General features: G+C 51.1%; 1 protein-coding gene and 1 long non-coding RNA gene across 3 annotated transcripts in view; both read left to right on the top strand.

The window, feature by feature from the left end:
• The first annotated feature begins 127 nt into the window (after positions 1-127).
• LOC115945398 (uncharacterized) lies at positions 128-5,898 on the top strand. The gene is made up of 3 exons (XR_004079749.2): positions 128-348; positions 1,560-1,699; positions 3,162-5,898. It is a non-coding gene; the product is annotated as an uncharacterized lncRNA (long non-coding RNA).
• A 484-nt stretch (positions 5,899-6,382) lies between these two features.
• The window catches only part of BRD3 (bromodomain containing 3), a 28,208-nt gene continuing 10,373 nt past the window's right edge, over positions 6,383-24,217 (top strand). Inside the window, exons 1-6 of one of the 2 annotated variants that reach the window (XM_034067384.1) lie at positions 6,383-6,668; positions 15,584-15,900; positions 17,154-17,291; positions 18,246-18,393; positions 20,389-20,603; positions 22,239-22,607. In XM_034067384.1, coding sequence (XP_033923275.1) covers positions 15,700-15,900; positions 17,154-17,291; positions 18,246-18,393; positions 20,389-20,603; positions 22,239-22,607 — 1,071 coding nt within the window. In that variant the 5' untranslated portion in view covers positions 6,383-6,668; positions 15,584-15,699. Of the gene's footprint in view, positions 6,669-15,583; positions 15,901-17,153; positions 17,292-18,245; positions 18,394-20,388; positions 20,604-22,235; positions 22,608-24,217 lie in introns of both variants that reach the window. The other variant, XM_034067383.1, reaches the window with a different exon arrangement.

The following is a 24,217-nucleotide window of genomic DNA, read 5'->3' as shown; positions in this document are numbered from 1 at the left end:
CCGCTCTCCCGGGAGGGCTACGGCGCGGCCCGAGGGACAGAAAGCGGCGCTTGCGCGTGTGGGCGGGGTCTGAGGGGTGCAGGCCTCGGCCTCGCCCCGCCCTCCTCCTCCCCGCCGGTCCCGGGGCTCCGTGCCCGCAGCCGGGCTCCGGCTCCCGGCGCTGGGAGGCCCCGTACCCGCTGCGGGTGTTGCTGTGGGGATCGGGCTTGGAGGCGGCCGCAGCCAGCGCCTGGCCCGGCTGTGGTGACGGGAGGGCCTCATCCAGCGTGCGGGGCAGAGCCGGTACCGCAGAACACGGCAGCCCGGTACCAGAGCACGGCAGCCCGGTACCGGGCCCTCGGTTGTCAGGTACACGGTCACGCTGTACACCGTGTCAGGGGGGCACAGCGCTGCTGTGCTTCACATGCCGCTGGGCCTGGCCGCGGCAGGGCTGGGTGTCAGGCACAGGCCAGCCCCGCTGAGGGTGCCCCAGAACCACCGGTACAAACCGGTGTGGGAAGCCAGGCCTAAGGCAGTAACACAAGTACTGCACGGGGCTGAGGTATGAGCCATTTAGCACCTTAGATACATGCCTGGGTGAGCGTCTGTCCAAGGCACTGTACTGGTGTACACGGCCCTGCCGCAGAGAAGTGACTGATTCGGTAAGGCCAAGACACGTTAATGTCTAGCATGTGTTGGAGCGCTGTGCTGGAGAGCACTGCTGGTTTCCGATCCGCAGCCCAGTGCCACACAGGACACGGGGCAGTCTGCTTGTAGGAGGGAGGAAAAGGAGACACGTGTCACGGACCGGCCCTTTGGCACAGGAGGATCCTGGGCTCCAAATGCTCCAGTGGCAGTTAAGAGAGGGGAAAATGAAGGAAACCCCCTGTGGTACAGGGAGACCCCTCTGCAGCCTGAAATGTGCAGCCAGGTGTGGGGAGTTAACCCTGCAGGCTGAGCCCAGGGAGCTGAGACGGGGACAAAAACTGCACTGGGCAGCACTGGGAAACAAACCCAGTTCCTGCTGCTGATCCCTCTGCTTGGTTTTGGCTCAGTTCTCACTCTTAAATCCTGAACAACCCCTTAGCTCTGAGTTCCTGCATTTTAAGTTTTGTAGCAAGCTGAAAGTGTGGTGCAGTGCTCGGGCCCACACTAGACTGGGGTTCTGGCAGCATGACATTTAACTTGGTGGTTATGAGTCATCTGTGAGGGTCTTTCTTGCCCCCCCAGCGCTGCTGCCACAGCTGGGATCAGCAGGATGTGGTATCTGTCCAGATTCCCTCCCTGGAAAAGCATGGGGCTTGGCAGGCTTCTTCCTCACAAAATCTTTCATTCCATTTGGTTCAAAATAGCCTGAAATGGTGACCTGCCAAAATACACTGAACGACACCTGTCTGAGGGGGGTTGAGGAAAGCAGCTTCCCATAATCGTGAAAGAGAAGGAAAAGGCTGTGAGTGGCTCAGAGGACATGGAATGAGTGCTCTCAGTGCTGCTGGGGTCCCTTTGGGTGGCTTTCAGAGTGTCAGGGACAGAGCTGAGGCCATGGGTCCTCCTGTGACTGATGTATGATTTTGTCACAGGTTCCACCAAGACCCAGCCCTGCAGATATGATCCAGAGGACATCCATGTTTGTAGGAAAGCTCCCACTAACTTCAGCACATGCTGGACCCGCTCTTTAGACCTGACTGCTGCAGACAAGCTGGTGCTTACATTTGCAGTGGTGAGTAATAAGGCACTAAGCTTACAAGCTCTGTAAACCCACATTTATGTTCCAGCACAATTGGCAGGCTCAGGACATTTATGTGCTTGGGCCTCTCAGCAGCAGGGAAGTGGGAACAGACTCACCGTGTGTTACACACTGCTCAAGGAACAGAGGGAGGAAGAGTGCATGAGAGACCAGCTGAATCTTTTAGGCTTTTAAAGAGCAGCCACTCTCTGACATGGAGCTCTTTCTGTGTGGTTGCTAATACACTGCTCTGATTTGTTCTACATCCCCGATACATCACATACATATGTTTCTTCTGGGATTTATAAACAAACACTAAACCTTTTCCAGGCTGATATTTCTACCTCCCCCAGTACAGGGGGAACTTTGCTTGCATCACTGCCAACATTTGTTCATTTAAAACTAGGAAATCCTACCCCAGTGGAGCTCAGGTAGGATTTGATTCATTCTGCCCTGGGAGGGATGTGTACAAAACACAGCCTGGGCCCAGGCGGCCTCTGGAGGCTGAAGAACTTCGTTCAAAGCAAGATCATTGAACAATGTGTGTATCGAGGTCCATGTTAGTAAAGATCTGCTAAGAAACAGTCCATGTTTTTGAAGAGAAGGTAGGACTTGACACAGGACTAAAGTCCAGTGATGTGCTGTAGTTGTGCCATCCAAAGCAGATTCCCTCTCAATGGAATTTACAGCCAGTAAGTGTATAAAGACTGCGGATTTGAGAGCCCCAGCCTGAATCACACACAGCCTGACTGCCAGACGTGATGACAGCCTCTCTCCACCACTTCAGCTGGAGCAGCAGGTTCTCAGCACTTCTGTGGATCAGGAGTTTCATTCTTGGCTGGTGCAAAGGGTTGCAACTCCAGTGAGCAGCCAGTTCAACATGATTAAGTCATACCCCTGAGATAGCTTGAGTGAAATCTGAATATATTTATTACTCCCTGTAATTTAGAAATCACAATGTTTGAAAGCGTTACTATTTGGTCACAGCATCTCTTTACCATTCTCTGCAGTCTTTGTAAGAGGGCAGAAGGAAAAGTAAGAAAGCACACAGGAATCCATTAGGGCTGTACCCAGCTGAAATCTAGTGTGTTCTGTTAAACTGCCAGCTCAGTAGCACACACTAGTCACAAGCTTGCTTACCTGTGCAAACCACTGTTAGCAGCAGGTGCTGGGTCTCTACATGATACTCATGGTGTAACAAAACCATTTAGATGCAGCTAATGTCCAAAGAAACGTATTTACTGCGGTCAAAGATATGTGGCCATATTAGCTGGACAGTTTCTCTTCACTACTCAAATTCTGTGGTCTTGTCCCTCTCTTCTCTCTCACAATAGCTTAGGCCTTTGCTCTGCTTTCTCCCATACATATAAATCTTAGTCAGCTGTATTCCAGCCTCCAGCTCCTCCAAGTAATGCTTCTTGCTACATTCCCATAAAAGGCACTTGTATATTTGCAGATGAACACTTACAAGATCCTTCAGGTCTTGGATAGCTTGATTCTTTCCTGCCTTCCCATCAATTACCATAGTGCTGCACCTCTTGGGGCTTGTAGACATCCTGGCTCCTGGATTCCCTGTTTGGGGGCTCTGCTAACCCTTTTCCAGATGAAGAGTGGACACTGAAGAGGCAAAGGTCCTGCAGCACTGACAGAGTCACTGACAAGAGGAGTGGCCTCACCAGCTGTTGTGTCCAGGCTTTCCAACCTACAGAGTACAAGTCAGAGGAGCTGGGTCCCAGTTCTGGCTCTGCCTGTGGTTCTCTGCATCATCGTATTCCCTCTAGGCTTTCTCAGCTGAAAAACAGGAATCATAATATTTCCTTACCCACAAAAGCTGTTGGAGGATTACTGCATTGTTGTGAGTTCCACAGATGAAAGGTACTACAGAAGAACAAACGGCAATTATTGTTTCAAACCCCTGCCCTGGGCCTGTCATCCTCAACTCGCTGAACAACACTGACTCAATCGAGGAAATCCTGCCACCACAGTGAAGAAAATTATTGGTAAAGATGACTCTGTTGCAATAAGAGCATTTATCCGCTTGTGTTCAACTCCTTTCTGTCTGCCACTGGATGATCGGAGTCATATAATCGCAGACACTGACTACACGCTCTTAAGCAATCTTCTATTTGAACACTATTATTTCTTTATCCCAAACATGGCTGTTACTGAATAAATTCTCTTTTTGTAATGTACAATGACATCCACTCTGTAACAGGCTCTCCTGTGAGTCTGTTTATATGTGAGGTCTCTTGGAGCACACCCAAAGTCAGAATGGCCAAATCCACATGCCTGAAGGTGCGTGGGGCTCATGTCAGCCCTCCGCATGCATAGAGATGTATGGGGTGTCTGCCATGTGCCCCGTGGAGGTGGAGGACAGGGTGCCCTGCTGACCTGGCATTCATCCCCCTTCAGCAGCCTGCTCCACTTGTAATGCCCAAGTCCAAATCCTAACAGTGAGCTCCCTTCCAGCAGGGAGCTGTGGTTTGGATGGTGAAACAGGCACTGAAAGGTGAGGTAGAGAATCAGAAGCTTACAGTTAATATCTCTAGCACAGCTCAGAAACACCAGGCTCCAGGTCAGTTCCCAACAGTCCCCTGGTGTTGATGTGTGTTAAACACCATTGGGTGCAGTCATGTGAGGCACTGAGTGTGCCCAGTGCTCACAAAACTCACTGACCACAGAGCCACAGGTATCTCCCTCTTCTATTCCCATAACCCTTGTTTTCCAAAGACTTAGATCCCACCCTGGCACCAAGAGTAGAGAAGCAAAAAGTGTCAGTATTTAACAGCCCTAAAAACCACTCTGGTGTGGCACAGATAAGGCTTCTTCTTGTCAGAGCCTATGGAAAAAGCCTTCTAGAAGGATGTATGTACCAGTGTGAATGAAGGGTTAAAAGTAGTACATTGGCAAGGAATAAACATACTCAGGTGTTAGTTAACAAGGTACTAATTGGGTAACTGGAGGTGCAACATAAGAGGCTGCAGAGGCTAATCAAAGAGCTTTGGGTGGATGGAGGATGTTCCTCTGAGCTTGGGGAGGAAGAAGAGGTAAAAAGCTGTTGCTGTGGTCTTGTGTTTTATGGAAAAGCTGGCATTGATGTATTTTCAGAGCAGGCAAACTGGTGTATCTTGTGTGAAAAACTAACATGATAGAAGATTTTCTAGTTTAAAGATTGCACTTACCTTTTCTTTAGCCTGAGTGCTTTGAATTAAGCTTGAATCTTTCTGGTTTGACTTCACTGTACTTCCTCTGGAGCTTACTCAAATGGAGCTAGGCTCTGCCTCTTTGGCTGAACCATTATCCAAACTCACTGCATTACATAAAGAAAGCTTTGAGGATTATTAGAAGATTTTTGCTTTCCTGTTCCCTTGGAGGATGCAGATGGGTTCTTCAGGTGTAGGCTTGCAGACCTGCAGGTAGGTGTGTTACTGGTGCGCTCCAAGCGGAAAGTTGATAGTAGTGAAATCTCTGGGTGCAGTTTCCAACGAGAATTGTTTTGCCTGCTCAGCCTCGTGTATCACAAATGTTACGATTTGGGTTGAAGCTGTCTTACACTCACCCAGGTGAGGTAAGGAAGTGTGAGGTGTAGTTGGAGACTGCTTTTTGGGTTGCAGTTCTGATGCTTGTGCCATTACCAGGTTGCATTTGGATTTGCAGTGGGACTGTTGGATGGTCAAGTCAAAAAGGTCAGTTTGAGGAGGAGCCCAGGTCATGCACTGACCGGGGGTGTGAGTGCACCCATCTTCAGTGCTGTCTCACTAAATATGTCCCAGCATGAGCAGGCTCCTGGATTTCAATGTGCCTTGAAGTTGGTGTAAAAAAAGCCCTTTTCAGGGGTTTCTTTCTGGCATGTGCACAGCCTGTGTTTCATCCTGAGGCAGCTGCAAACCTGGTGCAGTGGGGTCTTCCTGAGCATGACCCCAGTGCCTGTATCACATCTCCTGAGAATTTCAGTCCTGTTGGTCGCGTTTTAAACGGCTGGAAATAAGGTCTTCCAATACCACTGCCTTCACCTTATGTCTACACTGAGCTGACCTACTGGCGTAACAGTGTGGCAGCCTCTGCCATCTTTGTCCACAGCCACATCCCAAAACTGCTCCTTACTTCAAATGTTTCCCCTGGATTCATTTATGTTTCTAATTTTTGTTTATTCCTTTTTGTGCCCGAGTAATTAAACTGTGTTTTCGATTGCATCAGTTTTGAGCTGCTTTGTAAACTTGTTTCCATTGTGGATTCGCTGCAGGACACCGGCTGGATTGGAGTGTGCCTGAAGTGCTGTGGGAGTGCTCGTGTTTGTTGATGCTTCCGTGTGTGTACAATTCCTGCTCTGTTATTGTATACATAGGATCAATTGTTGTTGTAAGCCGTTGACCGGGTTGTGAAGCGCACTGACCAGCGCAGGCTGCACCCGGTTCTTCACGGACTGTATTTGTACACTTACTACTCGCCCTGGTGACGCTCTGTTTTCATTGCGGCTCGTAGTAGTTGTTGTGTAATAACCGTGAGCGCGCACCGCCGGCGCAAACCGAACTTCACGCTCGGAGCGAGCCGAGCGGGCTGCGCTCTGCCCCTCGGTGCCCGCACCCGCCGGGGCTCGGGGTCCCGCACGGCTCTGACGGCTCTCGTCGTGCCCCGACGCCGGGGGGGAGCCGGGGCTCAGCCGGGGCTCACGGCGCTGTCCCCGGGGCCGGGCCCGGCGGCTCCCCCTCCGCCAGGGGCATCCCCCCCTCCGGTTGTGTCCCCGCGGGGGGAGCGGGGCCCTGCGGCTGCTGGGGGTTGTAGTGCCGGGGCCCGCGGGCGCCGCTGCCCCGGCCGGGCCGGGACTACCGCGCCCACACGGCCTTGCGGCCGGCGCATGGGCTCTGGGGCGCTGTAGCGCATCTATTATACTGCCTGGCGAGGATAAAAAGAAGAGCAACTGGAGGGACTGTTCGGCAAACGTTGCTGGAGCTGCCGGGGCAAAGTAATCTATTTAATCTTTCCCTTTATTTGCTAGATGCTCGGGTGTGCGCCGCTAGCGCTGGGCCATGGCTTCTGGAGGGAGGGGGCCGGGGAAGCAGCGGGACGAGAGCAAACCCCACTTGGGAAAGGCCAATGCTGATTTTCTTTAATTCCTCCCTCCCCCCTTCTCTCCCCTGCCCGTTCCCGTTGCGGGAGCCCCGCGCCGCTCCCCGCCGCCCCGCAGCCTTTGTGCGCCGCCACAATGCAACAAAGCGCGGCGGGGCTGGCTGCAGCCTGGCCATTGATTTCCTCCCGGCCCCGCCGCTCCTGCCCACCCTTTTCTTCTTCTTCTGCCGCTTCTTCCCCATCTCCTGCCCCCCCTGCCCTGCTCGCCGAGCGCAGCAGCCGCCGGGCCGGGCTCCCCCCGCAGCCCCGCGAGCGGCGGCTCCTGCTTCCTTCTTTCCTATTCTCTGTGTGTGTTTTTCTTCTTCCCCCTCTGTCGCTCGCCTTCCCTCGCCCGCTCTCTCTGCCCGCCATCTTTTGAAGGGGAAATAGGGGCGAGGGAAGGGAGAGCTGCGGGCGCCCTGAAAACAAGGGAACAAGAAGGGAAAAGAGGGGGAAGCGGAAAAAAAGGGGGGGGAGAAAAGCGGGCGGGACCCGGCGGCAGCAGCTCCGCCGTGCGCGGTCCCGGCGCCGGGAGCTCCGGGCGCGGAGCGGGGCTCGGCGGCGGCTCCGGCCGTCTCCCTTCGGTGGCCGGTGAGAGCGGGGCTGTGCGTGCGGAGCGGTGCGGGCTGCGCTCCTGGAGCGCACCCAACTGCGGGCAGTGCACGGAACCGGGGCTCGCTGCGTGCGCGTTAGAGGTGTCAAAGGAAGCGCAGGTCACGGATGTATATATAGAAGTGTCGCGCTATAAATAATGGTACCGATAATAAACGCAAAACTTCCAAACTCGCCGTAGTTCCCTCGGTGCGCGCTCGGCTCCGCGCTCCCCGGCGCTGGAGTTACCTGCTGCCCGCTTGGTTTCGCTTTCAAACAAAGCTGTAGTGTTCGGGTCGCGGAGCTGAGCGGGGTCAGTGCGCGGGGCGCTGCTGCGGGAGGTGCGTCCTACAGAACCGGCTTTGACAGCGTGGAGTGGTGTTCTGTGCGGGTCGGGCTCGGTGACAGCTCTGCCGTGTGGATGTACCTCTGTGCTGATGCCGTCGGCAGTCAAACGTTACTAAAATAAACTTCTTTGGATAAACAAAGACAATGGCTTCACTAATACTTGGAACTTGTATGTATGTGTTTACATCTCTAAACTCCCGATGTTGGTAAATCTGAGCAGAGCACACCTGCTGTCCCTTGGTGGGGGAAAAGTGTTTATCTAAATATGCTGGTCAGTGTTTCCAACGTGTTCGGTGTATGTGAGAGTGCTCAGGAGTTGTCTCTAAATTAAACTGGAAGTTTAGCCTTAAAGCTGATGCTCTTGAACTGACAGAGTGATAACTCTGATAGTGGAGAGGGGTTGGTGACTGGAGGGGTGAGGAGTGCAGAACAGATACACATCAGTCAACGCAAACAGAAGCCCCCAACACTGCCTTTAAGCACACCCTGATGTGTGCTGTGCCCGGGTGCTGTCACTGGGGTCTGGGCTGCTGCTGTTAGCACAGGAGTTTGGGGAGCTTTTAATGATACCCTGGGAGGCTCCTGCCGAAACAGGAACTCCTGACCTCAAATTCTTCCTTTCTGGAAAGAATAAATGCTAAAATTGTGTGTTCCTTAGGCCCCCACTGGTTAAAAATACTCATGCCTGGATTTGGTGTTTCAAGTCAATACTTAATGAAAGGCTGGGCAGAGGCTAAGAGTCTTATTCAACATTCAGCATTAGCTTGTTTGCAGTTTTGTCTTTCTCTGCCCATGCAGTGCTCTGCACTCAGATGGTACCAGCTGCAGTGAAGGTGTTTCAGTGACCTGTGCATGCAGGGCTTAAATGAAGAAGGAATACATGTGTGGTGTGAAGTGTCTGAGGTGTGTTCTCAGAACTGACTTCGGAGTGTTAGTTCTATTGTCTTCAAATACAAACTAGGCTCCATTGCTTCTGGAATGAAACCTGTCATTTTAAGCACAGAGGGGCACTCAACAACTCTTAGTTCTTGTCACTTTAAAAGTACTCTGGAGAACAGCATAATGTGGAGTCTGATGCTGCAGGTCAGTAAGCGGCTCCTTGCTGCTTCCAGAGAGGCTCCTTCTGTCACTGTTGTGTAGCTGGTTGTTTCTCTGCACTGCTGTAACTGCTCTGGGTGCAACGACTTAAATCACAGTCCTTAATAATCTTGCTAAATAACTCTTTCCTGAGTTAAGAACCGTGTGTTGAGAACTGTATCCTTCAGTCATCTCCTGACCCGGTGGGTTGTCAGACAGCGGTTCTGGGTGCCCACAAACCGTGTCTGCAGGCTGGGACCTGGCAGCCCGGAGGGTGTCCCTGCCTGGGCTGAGGCAGTCGCACAGGTAGAGCAGCCTGTCCTGCTGCGGGGGGGGCACATCTCTAACTGGGGTAAGTTCTGTTGAGTGGTTACTGCTTCACCTGGGGCATGTGCAGTGAGCTGTGGGCATCACCAGATCCCTGCTGCACTCTGAGAGCCTCACTCCTCCTCCCTGGAGTAACTGAGGAGTGTGATCACTGTTGTCGGCAGCTCAGAGCCCGGTCCCTGGGCAGCAGGCAGTGCTCTGGTGAGCTCTCACCTTTCAAAGCCTTCATTACTTTTACCAAATATATTACTCTGTCTGCTTTGAGCTGTTGGTGCTCTCGGCCAGAGCTGCACCTTGCTACATAAATGAACAAGGAGCCTTTTGCATCTCGGTGTTGGTGATTGTTTCGCTTTAATCCTGGTTGCTCCTTGTTTGCTAATTTGTAGAACTCAATAATCTGCAGTGGGTCTCCCATGACGTGTTTGGAGGGTTTTCATTCTGGATGTTGGTTTTGTTTTGTTTGAAGTTGCCACATTGTTCTGCAGTAACAGCCCAGAACATCACTGTAAGGGGTAGAGCTGTGGGAACTGGGAAGGAGCCCTTGTGCGCTGTGCTGCTCAGTGAGCTGTTGGGATGCTCAGGATGTATGTGTGCATCCCAAGCCTTTCACTGCAGTGTCTTACTGTGACATTGCTGTGGTTTTGTCAATCACTGGTGCTTGGTGGAGGTGAACAACTTTTTGGAGCACACTCTTTAACCCACTTGTTGCTGAAGCCAACATTGGGAGGGTTTAAATTCTGGAGCCTTTGCATGGGCAAGTTGTGGTGCTGTAGCTGTGAACCTGGGGCATGGTGTAAACCAGCGTCAGCTCATCTGCTCCTCCTGCACTTGTAATGCTTTCTGTCCTAAACCCAAGCTGTTCTTTTTCAGAATAGTAACTTTATTCATTTAAATACACAAAAATAAAATAGAAGGTGTTGCAGCACAAGTGTGCAAGGGGGGTACTGATGGAGGACAGCGGTTTCTGTGGTGATCACTCGTGGCTCTGCTCTGGAGGGTGGGATGCTGTTTTAACGTATGGGTCTGTGTCTGTCTTCTCTGTCCATGTGTTTGAGTTGCTGCACCTGAAGTAACATCTGTAGCACTTGTAAATGGTATCAGTAATGCTGATACATGCCTGTGCAGGGCAGGTGATGTGAGGGGGTTTGCAGTGCAGGTTATTAGGTCACAGAGCAGAAGACAGTCCTTTAAGTAGGTAATACATAGGGATTGGATGCTGTTTGCGGGGCTGTGCTTTATGCTTTCATACCTGTTTTCATTGTTGCACATAGCCTTTTAGATTCAGTTGGAAGTGGAATTGGGCTGTACTGAAGCTCCCTCCCTACCAGGTGTCATGAAAGACCTTGGGGTGCTGTGGTCTGGGCAGAGGGGTAAAGCAGGATTAGCTTTGCTGTTTCTTCAGATGGCAAATAGCATTGTACCTGGTACAGACCAGGTGAGGTTGTTCAGAAACCCAGGTTATGGTATTCGGCCACCTTGTCAGTTCTGCTACTCTGTAGCTGCCCTCTTGGGTAATTCTTTGCAGGTAGAGCAGGAGCTTGGCTGTGCTCTGCCAGCAGGGAAGTACTTGAGCTCATGTGCTTCTGCTTTTGGTTTTTCTTCAGTGTTTTCTGTCCAGTAATCTCTTTTGGAAATCAGAGTGCAGAAAAAGAATAATGGCAAAGTCCGTTGTGGAAAGACTGTGTCATTTATTCACTATATACATGCAGAACCAGACTGAATGAGTTTGAGTGTTTTTCTTGCACTGTAAAAGTGCACAGAGCACCATATGCTGATTAAAAAGGGGAAAGGCAGACTCTTTTCCAGAACACAAATGTTTGACTGTGCAGATCACATCCTTTAGAAAGCAGAAAAAGGGCCCTGCAAGGGTGTAGATGTACAATGATCCCATCGGGAGCGCTGGAGCGGGTGTTGCCATACTCTGCTCAATGGGTGTACCTGGCTGCTGCTCATGTGCACGTATCCTCTGAAACCTGGGTCTGAGCCAGGGAATGGGGGTTGGTTTGGGATTGGTTCTGGTTTGCTGTAAATAATTGAACTGACACAAGGTTTGCTGACCTGAAACCAGCAGCAGCCATTCCTGGAGTCCCGGCATGGAGCAGCAACAGCGTCATCTGCTCTGCAAGCCGTGCCTTGGAGATGGTGGGCTGGGAAGTAGTAGACAGAGGAACTGGGGGACAGAGCCTGGAGGGAGGTGGGTTCCAGTACTGACCCAAGCTGTGGTTTTCAGCTTTTCTCTTTATGACCATTCCATCTTGCCAGCTTGGCCCTCTTTCCTGGCCTGGCATGGAGGATGCTAATAAAGTGTGACTGTGGTTCAAGCCTAACTGAGCAAATGGATCTGTAGTTCTGATTGGTCTTGGAGCACAGATTTGAATGCACAAGCAAGGATGAGCAGAAGTGGAACAGCAGATCCTGTCCGCTGGGGAAGTTTAAAGTGATAATCATGCCAGAAACATTGGGAGGTGGAATAACCAAGGCAGTGTCCAGCAGACAGCACTTCTGCCAGGGCTGGGTGCAAAACTGGCTGGTCTGAAGAAGTTGTGACTGAGTCTGTGGTCTCTTCCTTTGCCTATCACCAAGGTTTGAATTTGGGATCACCAAATTTTCCCCCCTCCTTGGCCAACTCCCATATAAACATGGAGATCCCTCTCCTTGACTAGGCTGTGATTTCTTTCTGTGGTGGTTTAGGAATGTGATGGAAGAGCTCAGGATCTCCACGCTCTTGCACATCCTGTGCTTGTACAATGGAACTTCTCAAGCTAGGACCACGTTCTGCAGCAGTCCTGCAGTGAGGGATGTCCCTTCAGAGCTGGGCAGCATCGACTAGATCAGCATCATAGCCATTGTCACTGCAGCAGTGGGATCGTTCTGAACACTCTCCAGCCTCAGATGTCCAACACTTGATCTCATTTTGTCTCTTCCATACAGACAGCCAGAGAAAGGGTTGACCCAGGTAAAGGGACCAGAAAGTGTGAAGAGCTTAAGTTTTTTCTGGCTTTTCCTAAACCTGCCTTAGAAAGAGGTTTATCTGCATTGATCAACTGGTGGTATCTTATAGGTGATGGTCTGCGGATCCCTGTGAGCTGAGGTGCTGAGCCACAGACTGTGCAGCTCATCAAGAGGGGAAGGTTGCTCAGCACTCTGCAGGATGGGGTTTGAAGTGGTTACTGAATCACAGAAGACTGAGCTGTGTCTGTGTCGTGGTTTATACCATACTTCCCATGTGCCTTCAGCCACGTTCCTGCCTCCCCTAGCTCCCCATCCTGCTCCTGACAGTCTGGGACCTTTTATGTATGGTGTGTGGCCATGTGCCAGCACCTTCCCAGTGCTTCCTTCTTGCCTGAAGCCCAAGGCTGCAGGGCTTCTGCACATGGGTGCTTGGGCACTGCAGTAACCCCTGCAAGTGCTAGATATTGCCAAATAAACAAGCACTGAGCGTGTTGCAGTGCACTAGATAAGAGAGCGCATGCTCTGAGGCAGGTTCACCCTCTGCCATCCTCTGCCTGCTGTCTGCCTTCTCTCTGGCTTCCCCTGATGGTGAGGTGCTGTGGGCTCAGCCGTGTGGGTCACTGGGGTAACTTCAGTGCATTCCACCTTTCCCCTCTAGGAAGAAATGGCACGAGCAGCCTCTGCCCAGGAGTGTGCTTATCCCAAACACCCTCCTTTCTGTGCCAAGAAGTGAAGGTTCAAACAGCCCAACACTTCTTTGCCTCCCCCATTGCCATAAAGTTGTGACTGGTGAGAGGCACATCCCAGTGTTTCCCTGGGAGCCCCTGCCTGTGCCCTCCATGTGGTTTGCCTGCCCCGGCTGTTGATGTCCAAGTCACCAGCTGCTCAGTACGCTCTGAACCCTGCTCGTAGGTGTTTACTTCCAGGGCTGCAGCTGAGTGTGTGCTCACTACAGTCACCCCGTTAATCCCCTGGTACTCCTGGAGCCTTTCTGCAGTGCTCAATTCTCAGTCCAGTCCTTGCTGCAGTCAGGTCTCAAAGCTGAGACTGCTCCAGTCAGGACCCCAGCACAGCGTAAAGCTCTTTCACCACTCACACTTCCCTTTTCCTGCAGCCGTGTTAACAAAACTGCAATGTAACGGCTGTTACAGTCAGGATGAAGTGACTTTTGAGTACCCCTGAGCTTGAAGGCACAATGTGAGACGTCTTAAAGCAGCACAATTCACAGGGAGCCCTGAGCGTGTGTCAGAACTGGAGGCTCTTGAAATTACCAGTTCGTGCTGGCTGCTTGTGCTGTTTAGGAACCTACAGCTCCTTCCTGAGGAAGCACCTCCTGTAAGAGCCAAGGAGAGATGGAGAGTGGGAAGCCCATCTGCATAATCTGATGAGCATTAAACTAACCAAGGCAAAAGCCAAGGAACTGACTTAATCTTCTGTGATCTTTTCCCCTCCCTCATGCAGAGGTAAGTTAAGGACACCTCTCCCAGGCTCAGGATGTTACTGGGGCTGTGCTCACAATAACGTGTGCAGAGCAGATCTGTGTGAAATCAACAGTCTGGGAGGCAGCAAGGGCAGAGCTGCAGTGTGCCACATGGGCACTCACCAGCCAAGTTCCCACTTGCTGCAGTGAAGCCAAGTGCAAGTGCTTCTCCCCCAAGGCTTGAGGTGGTGACAGTGCCTACAGTGTGTGCATGCAGGGCAGTACTGGCTGACAGAGCAACTCATCTGTCCTCAAGTCGTGGTCTCAAATCACAGATCCGTGAGTCTGAGGAGCTGGCATGGAACTGGTAGGCAGGGAGAGCTGCCCGGGGTCTGTCCCTGTCTGGGGCTGTGGAGGGAGGGAAGGCAGAGCAGGAGGAGCTCCTCCTGCGAGGAGCCTGTGCAGGGATGCAGCAGTGGGAAGGTGCCTGCTCCATCCCTGCTGGCTCCCTGTGTGCTGCATGGCTGCTGGCTCCATCCTGCTGCCACCAAGTGGGGCTCAGGGCTCACCACCGTGGGGTGAAGTGTGGGTTATGAGCACCAGCTCTGTGAGGTAGGAACAGGATCTTGCTTTGTGTCTGTAGTGCCAAGTACCGAGGGGCTGTGGTCTCTGCACAGCCCCCATGCGCTACTGTAACGTAAATAATAATGTGCAGATAAAGCTGAGGTCAAGGAACATCTCTTAAACTCAATAATTTTCCCTGATGGGAAGATTTATGTCGCTGTTTCTGGGCTGGAGTTGTGCCAGGCTTTGGTCAGTGTCCAAGTAACTGCACAGCAATACCATAGCAATGGGAACAGAGTAGCTGGGCTCATGTGCTAACTTGATGCTTGCTAGCATCAGGAGCCCAGCCTGCCCCGCAGGAGCAGCCCCAGGCAGGAGCTGCTGTTCAGTGCCATAGGGAGCAGCCCGTTGGTGAGCAGCGGATCCCTGGCACAGCACATGGCTCCCGGTGCTCCGGAGCTGCCGGGTCCCTCCTGCACATGGAGTTATCCGTGCGCTCGGCCCGCACCAAGTGTCTGCCCTCCCTGATCCTCGTCGAGGCCGTGACAGACCCCACAGCTCTGCTGGGCTCCATGCTGAGGGTGCAGCTCAGCGCAGAAGGGCAGACTGAGGCTCTGGAGAAGCAAGGTTTATGTGGGAGTTTGGGCTTTGCTTTTAATTGTCCTCCCAGACTGGGGTGAGTCAGAACTGCACAGTGTGGAAGCAGTGTACACTCCTCATGTGGGACAGGAAGAGGCTGTACTTGAAACTGTGTTATCAGAAGTGCACATGTGCAAGTGATGTGTGTACCAGGGCTGGCTTTGGCAGCCTTTGCTTCAGGCTTGTTCAGTACCTGTTCAGTGATGTCCTGGATCACAGCTGGGCTCCATTATAGTTCAGATGATTACGGATACCAGTGCTATTCCTGTAGATGAAGTGCTTAGCCTACAACTGTGTGTTTGGATTCTACCTGTAGTTACAGGCAGTCTGTATAAGCTGCCTGGGTTTGCCTGTGAGTCCACTCAAGTGCCATGTTGGATGTGATGGGCAGTCAGGATGTCTGATGGTTGTGCCTCTTGCTTTCCTCATGTCATACATCAGGGCTCACAACTCGGGCAGAGACAATGCAGTGAGGTTTACATGGAGCTGCAAGCTGTGGGTTTGCTAGCTTGGATCAGCCTGTTCATGGGTGTCCCCATTACATCCTAACTGTATTCCTTAACTGTATTTTTCTGCTACCTCATGTGTTTTCTTTGCACAAAAATGCTCTTTGAGCCAAATAACTGATCCTGTGAAGCTTACTAGTTCTGTGCAGGCTTTGAATTTGGAAATTGCTGTTCCACTGTGTCTTGGGTCTTGAACTGTGTCCATCGTCAGTATGGTGTGTTACAGGGAACAAAGCAGATGGAGTAAAGAGCCTGAGTTCAAATACTGTCAACAGCACAAGTGTCTTAACATGCCTGTTTCAAGTGAGTATCTGTACTTACACATTGTCCTCTTCTCGTTTGATCTAGGCTGTATGGTTGGACCCTGGCAATGGGATGTCAGTCCCATGCAGGGAGCATAAAGGAAGAAGGAAGGTTTCCCGGTTGCTGCGGCTGTGACAGCGCGTGAGGACCAGCGCAGGAAGATGTCTGTGGTGACGGCAGCGGTCCCGGCTCCGCAGGGCCCTGTCAACCCACCGCCTCCCGAGGTCACTAACCCCAACAAGCCCGGCAGGAAGACCAACCAGCTGCAATATATGCAAAATGTGGTGGTGAAGACCTTGTGGAAGCATCAGTTTGCTTGGCCTTTCTACCAACCTGTTGATGCAATTAAACTGAATTTGCCGGTACGTGTCTGTCATCTCCTGCTTGGCATCCTGCTCTTGGGCAGCTTTCTGCTGGAGGGAGCAGTCTTCTGGTTAGGCTGGATTTGAGCATCCCTCAGATGTTCTGAGATTCACTGAGTTAGAAGCTCTTTCAGAGCTGGAGAGGTGCAGGTCTCTGAAAGAGAAAACTGCTTCACTTAAACACAGGCAGCAGCACCCCTATACACCCTCCTGTCAGCTGAGCCCAGCAGCCCACTGCACACTCACTCTGGCTGCTTTGAGTGAAAGGGTTTTGTGGGATCTGGGGAGCATGTTCTGGGATGTAAGGTCAGGAGAGCTTCAGTTACAAGTTATAATCCAAACGTGTGGACTGGACCAGGAGTCTTGACCTGTGTGATGCTGTTGCTGGGTGCTATTTAAAGTGCTAACAGAAAGAGTAAAACACTTCACGCTTGTAGAGCACCTCTTTAAGTCTGTGCTCATTTGTGTCTTCTCTTTCTGGAGTCAGTTTCTCAGTGAGGCATTTTGAAGGTGTTTTAGGGAAGGTTACCAGTCAGTTGGAAGAACAGTTTTCCATGTGTGACCTGAGTGTGCACCAGCCCAGCAGCCGGCAGGATCACCTCTCCTGCCCTGACATGCCTTGCCTGGAAATACCAGTGCCTCAAATCCTGCTCAAGGGCAGGGCTCAGTGGACGGTGGCTGTACGTGTGCTGCCTTTCTCTAGCATGAGAAGATGACAGAGCCCAGCCTGGATCACCTCAGGCCAATCACAGCATCTGTGTGTGCTTGAGACCAGCCCAGAGAGAAACTGGGTTAACACATGGAAGCCTTTTAAGTGCTAAAATGCCCTTAAAAGAGAGACTGAAACTTAGCACAGTCTGAAGCGACATCATCCACCTCCTAAGGGCGGTCACAGCACTAACAGCTTCCAGGCAGAGCTGCTCAGGACATGTGTTTTCCTCACACGTTACTCCTAGTGCCTCCTCAGTCCAGCTGTCCTCACTAAAAGCAGGTAACAACCAGGTAGCCATTTGTATGTGCTTGAGCATGTACTAGGGGAGACTGGTGCTTCATAGTCAAATTCATAATAATGACAGCTTAAAAAGCTACAAATTAGGAAATGGAAGCAGAGGTGATATTTTCAGCGTGCACTAAACCTTGGGGATGTGTTTTTGGGGAGGAGGGATGAGGAGAAACCTGGGGCTGTAGAGGGAGGTGTGAGCAACACTCTGTATCAGGAGCTATAAATAGCATCCTTCCTGCTTCTCCAACAGGATTATCACAAGATCATAAAAAACCCCATGGACATGGGGACGATCAAGAAGCGCCTGGAACACAACTACTACTGGAGTGCCAGTGAATGTATGCAGGATTTCAACACCATGTTTACAAACTGTTACATTTACAACAAGGTAAAGAGCCCAGACAAGCCTTTAACTGGGGCACTGCCTAGAAAAGACCCACCTACGACTGTTGGAGTGTGGGTTTTGAGCAGGGCTGGCTCCACTGTGCATTTGCAAGGGTTTGAAATGCCACTAATTGCAAGCACATTACTTGAATGCACAAAGCTGTCTTTGTGCTGTGTCTTTCTTCCCCCAGACCAGTTAAAAGGGCAAACGTGCCTTTCAGTTCTAGGTAGGCTTCTGTTCTGGGGTTATGTAGCAAGTGCTTACTGATTTTAGTTTCAGTTAGGAGCTCTTCAAGATGAGCTATGGTTTATGCAGTGCTTTGCAGATGCTTTGCCATGTCAGTGCTATGTGTTACACTGGCTGTCTACCAATAACTAGTATCTTAGCAGCAGTTCAGGAAGTGTAACTCTCTTCTCTGCCTGTGTCTTGTCTGTACTTGTGCCCCTTCAGACGGGTTGCTGTTTGGGGTTTGGCTTGCTTGCTGTTTTGTTAGGCTGTTAAAAGCCACTGCTCTTTGTGTTTGTATTTTCTGCAGTGGTTTGTCATTGCTGACCTATGCTGAGAACAAACTGAAATAAACAAATTCATTAGCTTGAGCCACAGTGTGAGTGTTCACACTCCTGTCCTGACCTTGCTGGCAGCAGGGGGACAGCTCATCAGTTCCAGTTTGCAGCTCCTTGCTGTGGCAGAGGATGCTGGTTAACTGGCTCCTGCAAGTCCTGATAACTCTCTGGATGCAGTGTTCTTAGAGGCTGTAATTACTGCATGCTAGGCCAGAATAGAAGAGCAGGAGGGCAGCATGCAAGGAGGGAGAGGAGCTGGTCTCTTTATTGTCATAGCTGGGATAACATGATTTATTTGGAGGGCAGTTCCTTGGGGATTTCAAAGCCTGATCTTGAACCTCAGTACTTCTCGTAAGTGGATGATACAACATGGGCTGTGTTCTTCTTTCTGCAGCCCACAGATGACATCGTCCTCATGGCCCAAGCCCTGGAGAAGATCTTCCTGCAGAAAGTTGCTCAGATGCCTCAGGAGGAGGTTGAGTTGTTACCCCCAGTCCCTAAAGGCAAAGGTCGCAAGCCATCAGCGGGCACACAGGGTGCAGGTACTGACCCAGTGCAGTGACATTGACCCTTACGAACCTGAGCCACCTTCCAGCTGCCTGGTTTGCAGGTGGGGAAGGGGCATGGAAGGAGCCCGTGATCTGATGGTTAAAGTAGTGGTTTACCCAGTCTTCCAGGGCTTGATGTCTTAAAGCCACTCTGCATTTGTCATACAAACACCTTCCCGTCCGTCACCTGCCCATCTACACAGAGCTTGTATGCAAAGAATAAACCGAGGCAAGAAGAGGCAAGGTAGTTAAACATGCTGGTCTGCCATAAGTGACAGACTGTGATGTAGAATGCCTGTATAGACCTGGGTTTATACAGCACACCCCAGGTCCTGGGAGAAGCCTGACACAGCAGAAACTCGTACTCCAATCTTGCTCATCCCTGAACCTCGTGTGATGCATTTCTTTTGTGCACATGGTTGCAACATAGAATCAAGTTTGATCAGCAGAAGGGAGGGATTTATTAATCCACTGCAAAAGACTGTAGACCATTGCATATCAGTAGGAACTAAGTTTAGTTCAGCTTACCTGGAGTTGTTTTTAAATGGATTTGGGACTAAACTGTCTGTAAGCACAATAAAACCATTCATACAGGAGTTTAAGTGGGCTGGATTAAACTGTTGTAACTTCTTTTCTGTAAACAAGGTCTGATTGTTGCTCTGGGAAAGTTGAATGTTCGTCTTTACTTTCCCAAATCTCAGGTGCCAAATGGAGCTACAACTTCATCCAAGCTCAGAGAAATCTGTCTTTTCAGCATCCTTTGTTAAAAGCTGCTATAAAACCATAGAGGAGTATTGTTACTTTGGTTATTAGTTATTACATTTGTCCCCCTTAACTTTACACTAAAGGCAGTTCTTAAACAGTGCAAGTGTGTCCTGGGTTCAGCAGCAGCAGTTGTTTTTCAGTAGCTGGTGCAGTGCTGTGTTTTTGACTTTCAGCCTGAGAACAGTACTGATAACACTGATGTTTTCAGTTCTTGCTCAGTGATGTTTACTCTGACCAAGGCCTTTCTGAGGCTCATGCGCTGCCAGGGAGGAGGGGAAGTCTGGAGGAAGCAGAGACAGGACACCTGACCTGAACTAGCCAAAGGGGTATCCCATCCCACAGCATGTCATGCCCAGTATATAAACTGGGGGGCAGTTACCTGGAAGGCCCAGATTGCTGCTTGGGGCGGGCTGGGTATCAGTCAGTGTGTGGTGAGCAGTTGTATTCTCTTCCCTTGTTATTTCCCTTATCATTACTATTGGTGGTAGCAGCAGTGGTTTTGTGTTATAGCTTAGTTCTTATCTCAACCCTTGGGAGTTGTGTTCTTTTGATTCTCTTCCCCATCCCTCTGGGAGCGGGGGGGAGGAAAAAGGGGGGAGTGAGCGAGCGGCTGCATGGTTCTGAGTTACCGGCTGGACTTAAACCACAACAAAGTCTAAGGTAAGAGACTGGCCTCGCTATCGGAAGGCTTAAGCTCTACTCTCAGCTCTGTTCCTTTTGTTGTGTAACTTGTGGCAAATCTGAAGTGGTTTGGCCTCTTGGGTATTTAGGTGGTAACAGGGGAGTGGCTGTTGCCATTTGTCATGCACAGATTGAGGCCTGTATGGGACAGCAGCTGTCCAAAACAGCCATCTCCCTATGGAATGGAGCTCTCCTTGAGCTCCTGCTGTTCTGCTGAGAGCCGTGAGAGGGATGAAGATTGTCCCAGGGCAACACACACCCCATGTGCAAAGCTTGAAGTATTTTGCTTGCATGTGGCTGGCCTAAGGCTCATGGTATGAGCACCTGGGTCAGTGATTTCATATGTTCTTGTTGACCCCTGGGTAACAGCATCAAGCAAATTGCACAGTGTCCTTTGTGCTCTCCTGATGACCCTGGCCTGGGAGCTTTTTGCCAAGCCTGTGACTGAACAGTCCGGTGGGACCAGGTTCACTCTGTCCCCATGTCTTGCCGGCACCTGTGCCCATCAGTGCATTGCAGTGTGTTTTCCTTTGTTGTTGAAAGGAGCTCCGCAAGCCGTGGCCATGTCCTCCGTGTCCCCGCCGGCCCCGTTCCAGAACGTTCCTCCAGCTGCATCTCAGATGCCCGTCATTGCTGCCACCCCCGTGCCAACCATCACCGCTAACGTCCCGCCTGTCACTGCCCCTCCTGCCGCTGCCCCCCCTCCGCCTGCTGCTCCGATAATGCCCGTGGTGCCCCCGACGCCACCGGTGGTCAAGGTAAATGCAGAACTCGACCCCTGTCCCTTCCGAAGGCAATGGCTGCTGAAGCAGGGCTTTGTCTCCATCCCCTCACTGCTGGTACGTGTGATCCTCCACGCTTCACTCCTTGCCTCCCCAGCCATCATTGTCCCTTTGGGGTGTGCTCACACAAGTGCTGCCTCTCGAGTTTGAGAGAGGTTTGCCCAGTTCTGCCTCACCCGGCTGGGGTTATGTCAAGCGTAGCTGCTCCAGATGGGTTACAATCTCTCATCTGACCATAGCCTCGGCCAGTGCTGATGCTCCGTGAACCAGAGGCTCTTGGGGGCTCCCCTCTTCGGCACCATATAGCCCAAAGCATCTCTTCCCAATGTAACTGAGGCCCTGATTTTGCCAGGACTATTCCTTTAAGGTTTGCAGCTCCAGCACTAGGACTGTTCCTCTCTGCCATCAACCAGTTCAAGATGAGCCTGTCACTCCAGTTGGAGGAGACTGATGTTGCCTGCAGGTTTTGGGTGCATTAGTTCTGTCTTCCTTACTGAGTAATCTAGGAGTTGTCATTGGTGGTTTGCTATTTACTGTGTTAATTTATGGGTAAAGGAGAATGTTGCTCTGAATGGAATTTTCCTTGCAAGCTGTGTATTCCTTTAAAAAGACGAAAGCATAGCTCAGGATAGCTGGGGTTTTCTAACCTGGGGGATTAACTGCACCACTACTGGTGTTCTCTACTGTGGGGTTGTGTGGACCAGGAGACCACAGAATTGTTTTGCTCATTTAACCTCTTTGTTTAGGCATTACTGGAGAAATTTAAGTCAGATCTTGCAGCTGAGCTGTGCTTCCTGAAGCTTGTCTCATGCTTCAGTTTCTGTCCAAATAACTTGCTTCTGAGAATCGGTTTAATTTTAAAACTCAAGCATGAACCCAGGAGTTCACCAGAGACACAAAACTAATCCTGCTGGGATTTACTTCGGGTTTCCCTCAAGAACTTTTCCTCCCTTTCTGTCTCCAGAGAAATAAATCCTTCCTAGGAGCACAAGGGGGAGCTGACTGCACAGTCACGGCTTGAATGCCTGTGAATTTGCTTCTTCTCTTGCCCATAACAAGCAGTGTACCTTAGCACAGCTCCTACATGCCAGGGAGTGAGGGCTCATGGGTCTTTGGTGATTAATATGCCTTGGTTCAGAACGTAGAGCCTGATCCTGCCACTGGGGACTTAGACATGTGCTTAAGTTTCTGACACTTACTAAGTCCCAGTGTATCAGCTGAGCTGCAGTAATCAACTGGGCACATGCCTTTCTATTGGCAAACAGGAGGTAAGAGTCCTGGGTTTGTATCTCAGCAACCCATAGAGCTAACACGTTTTGCATCGTGTTTGGGGTTGGGTTAGAGAGGTGCAAATGGCTGGTTATTGTGGCTCAGGTGGTGTGTGTCAGTCACTGATGTGTATTGAAGGCCCTGCTCCCATCTGTCCCAGCGCAATCATGGTACCCTGTTGCAGGGCAGGCAGGTCCCGGATGCAGATGAGCTGGCGCAGCCGCAGAGCTGGGCCCTGTTCATGCCATGTGCCCTGTTCATGCCGTGTGCCCTGTTCATGCCGTGTGCCCTGTTCATGCCATGTGCCCTGTTCATGCCATGTGTCTGTGTCTGTTTCAGAAGAAGGGCGTGAAGCGGAAAGCAGACACCACCACCCCCACCACCTCGGCCATCACTGCCAGCCGCAGCGAGTCACCCACAGCCCTTGCTGACCCCAAGCAGGCCAAGATCATCGCGCGCCGGGAGAGCGGCGGCCGCCCCATCAAGCCACCAAAGAAGGACCTTGAGGATGGGGAAGTGCCCCAGCACGCTGGGAAGAAGGGCAAACTCTCTGAGCACCTCAAGTACTGTGACAGCATCCTCAAGGAGATGCTCTCAAAGAAGCACGCAGCCTACGCATGGCCCTTTTACAAGCCTGTCGATGCGGAGGCCTTGGAGTTACATGACTATCATGATATTATCAAACACCCCATGGATCTCAGTACTGTTAAAGTACGTCCACATTTACCACCTCTTTTGCAGGGTGTTACAGCCCTCTGGTTGCAGAGGACTGGCTGCTTCTGGGGGAGGGGGAAGGGACACCTTTTCTTCTGCCCTGCAAAGCAGACCATACGATGGCATCTCCTCTTTGTGGATAGCCCAGCTGCTTAAACATGTGTCCTTGGGATTGTGTTGCACCCTGAGAAGAAGAGGTGCAGTGTTTCATAGGATTCAATTGATAGTATCCCGTTTCCAGAAGCTGCTGCTGCCTACTTGTTTGGCATGTGTGGTCCAGATAGGCTTACACTGAGCAATTCCAACCACAATGTGATGATCACCTGGTACTTGGGGAGGGGAGGAGATAATGTGATGCTTGTGTGGTTCACGCTTGGCTCTTCAAGAGCCTAGCTTAGTGTGGCCCAGTACTCAGGGTGGTTTTCCCAGTAGATTGGGAGGTTTTCTGAATCCCTTCTAAATACCCATGGAGCAAAGCCTTGTTTTTGTAGTTCCCATCTTCTGTTTGTGGGCCATTGGAATTGGTGTTGGCGGAGGTGAGACTCTTCCACATGCAGGAGGCGAAGGTGTTACTGCTGGCTTTGGCCAGCGTGCCAGGAGTGTTCTGCTGCCAGTGGAGCCAATGCCCAGGTGACAAAAGGGCAGCTGTGTTTGTGATTCCTTTCATGTTCCTTGACAAATCCTCCATGGAACCTGGAGTGTGTCAGGTGCTGATGTACCGTTGCCATTCAGCCATGATGCTGTGCGCATTCTTACCACAACTGTGATCATTTTAAGAGTGTTTTAGTTGCATTACTTAGTGGTGAGAGACTAGCTGTCATAGTCTTTGCATTGAGGATTAGGCCAGGAGTTACCAGGGTCTGAGTTCTAATTCCTGTTCTCATGCTGTGGTCCTGGGCAAGTTTCCCCACAGTTCTGTGCTGTAGTTTTCCCAGTCATAAAATGGAGATGATACTTAACCTACCTCACAGGGCTGTTGTGAGGACAGATATCTGGAGGGCACGAAGTACTACTTATTGATGGGGTTTGTACAGAAAAGACAACTTCTGAGCTGGCAAAAGCATTGTAAGCAAGCTCTGGTGGAGCTGAGGCCATTTTCCTCCTGAGCTCCTGGTGCAGAATGTGCAGAATCCTTGACTTGCAATGTAGCTTTGTTAAAAGCCTGCAGCAGTTTCCTGGCAGGAGAAGAGGGCAAGACAAAGGGTGAGTTTTGCTGCAGGCAAGAAGAGGGAGCCTCAAACACAGTGCTAAAAGCAGGAGAAAGGGCTAGGCTGAACATGGTAGTCTGCGAAGCTGGAGCACTGGTCCCTGGCTCTAATGTTCTGCTGATAGAGGAAGGTTCCAGTGTTTGCTTGGGTAAGTTTTTCTATTTTCTCTTGCTCTTGAGCGTGGATGAGGAAGGGAGAAGCTCCCCTCAGTTCTGGTTCTGTGGTGTGCTCACCATCCTGCTCGTTCTGCCTGTGCAGTACTGAAGGCCTGTTAATCCTTGTACATTGCTTTAATTGATGCTGTCAAGGTCTCGCTTTACTCTGTGTTGGTGTTACTGCTCTTCACCAGTTCAGAGGTCCATCCACATGGCTTGGATCACAGGCTGATGGGTAACTTCA

Source organism: Melopsittacus undulatus, chromosome 11 (genome assembly GCF_012275295.1).
Source record: "Melopsittacus undulatus isolate bMelUnd1 chromosome 11, bMelUnd1.mat.Z, whole genome shotgun sequence".
Taxonomy (NCBI): Eukaryota; Metazoa; Chordata; class Aves; order Psittaciformes; family Psittaculidae; genus Melopsittacus; species Melopsittacus undulatus.
This window is presented reverse-complemented; position numbering and strand designations above follow the sequence as displayed.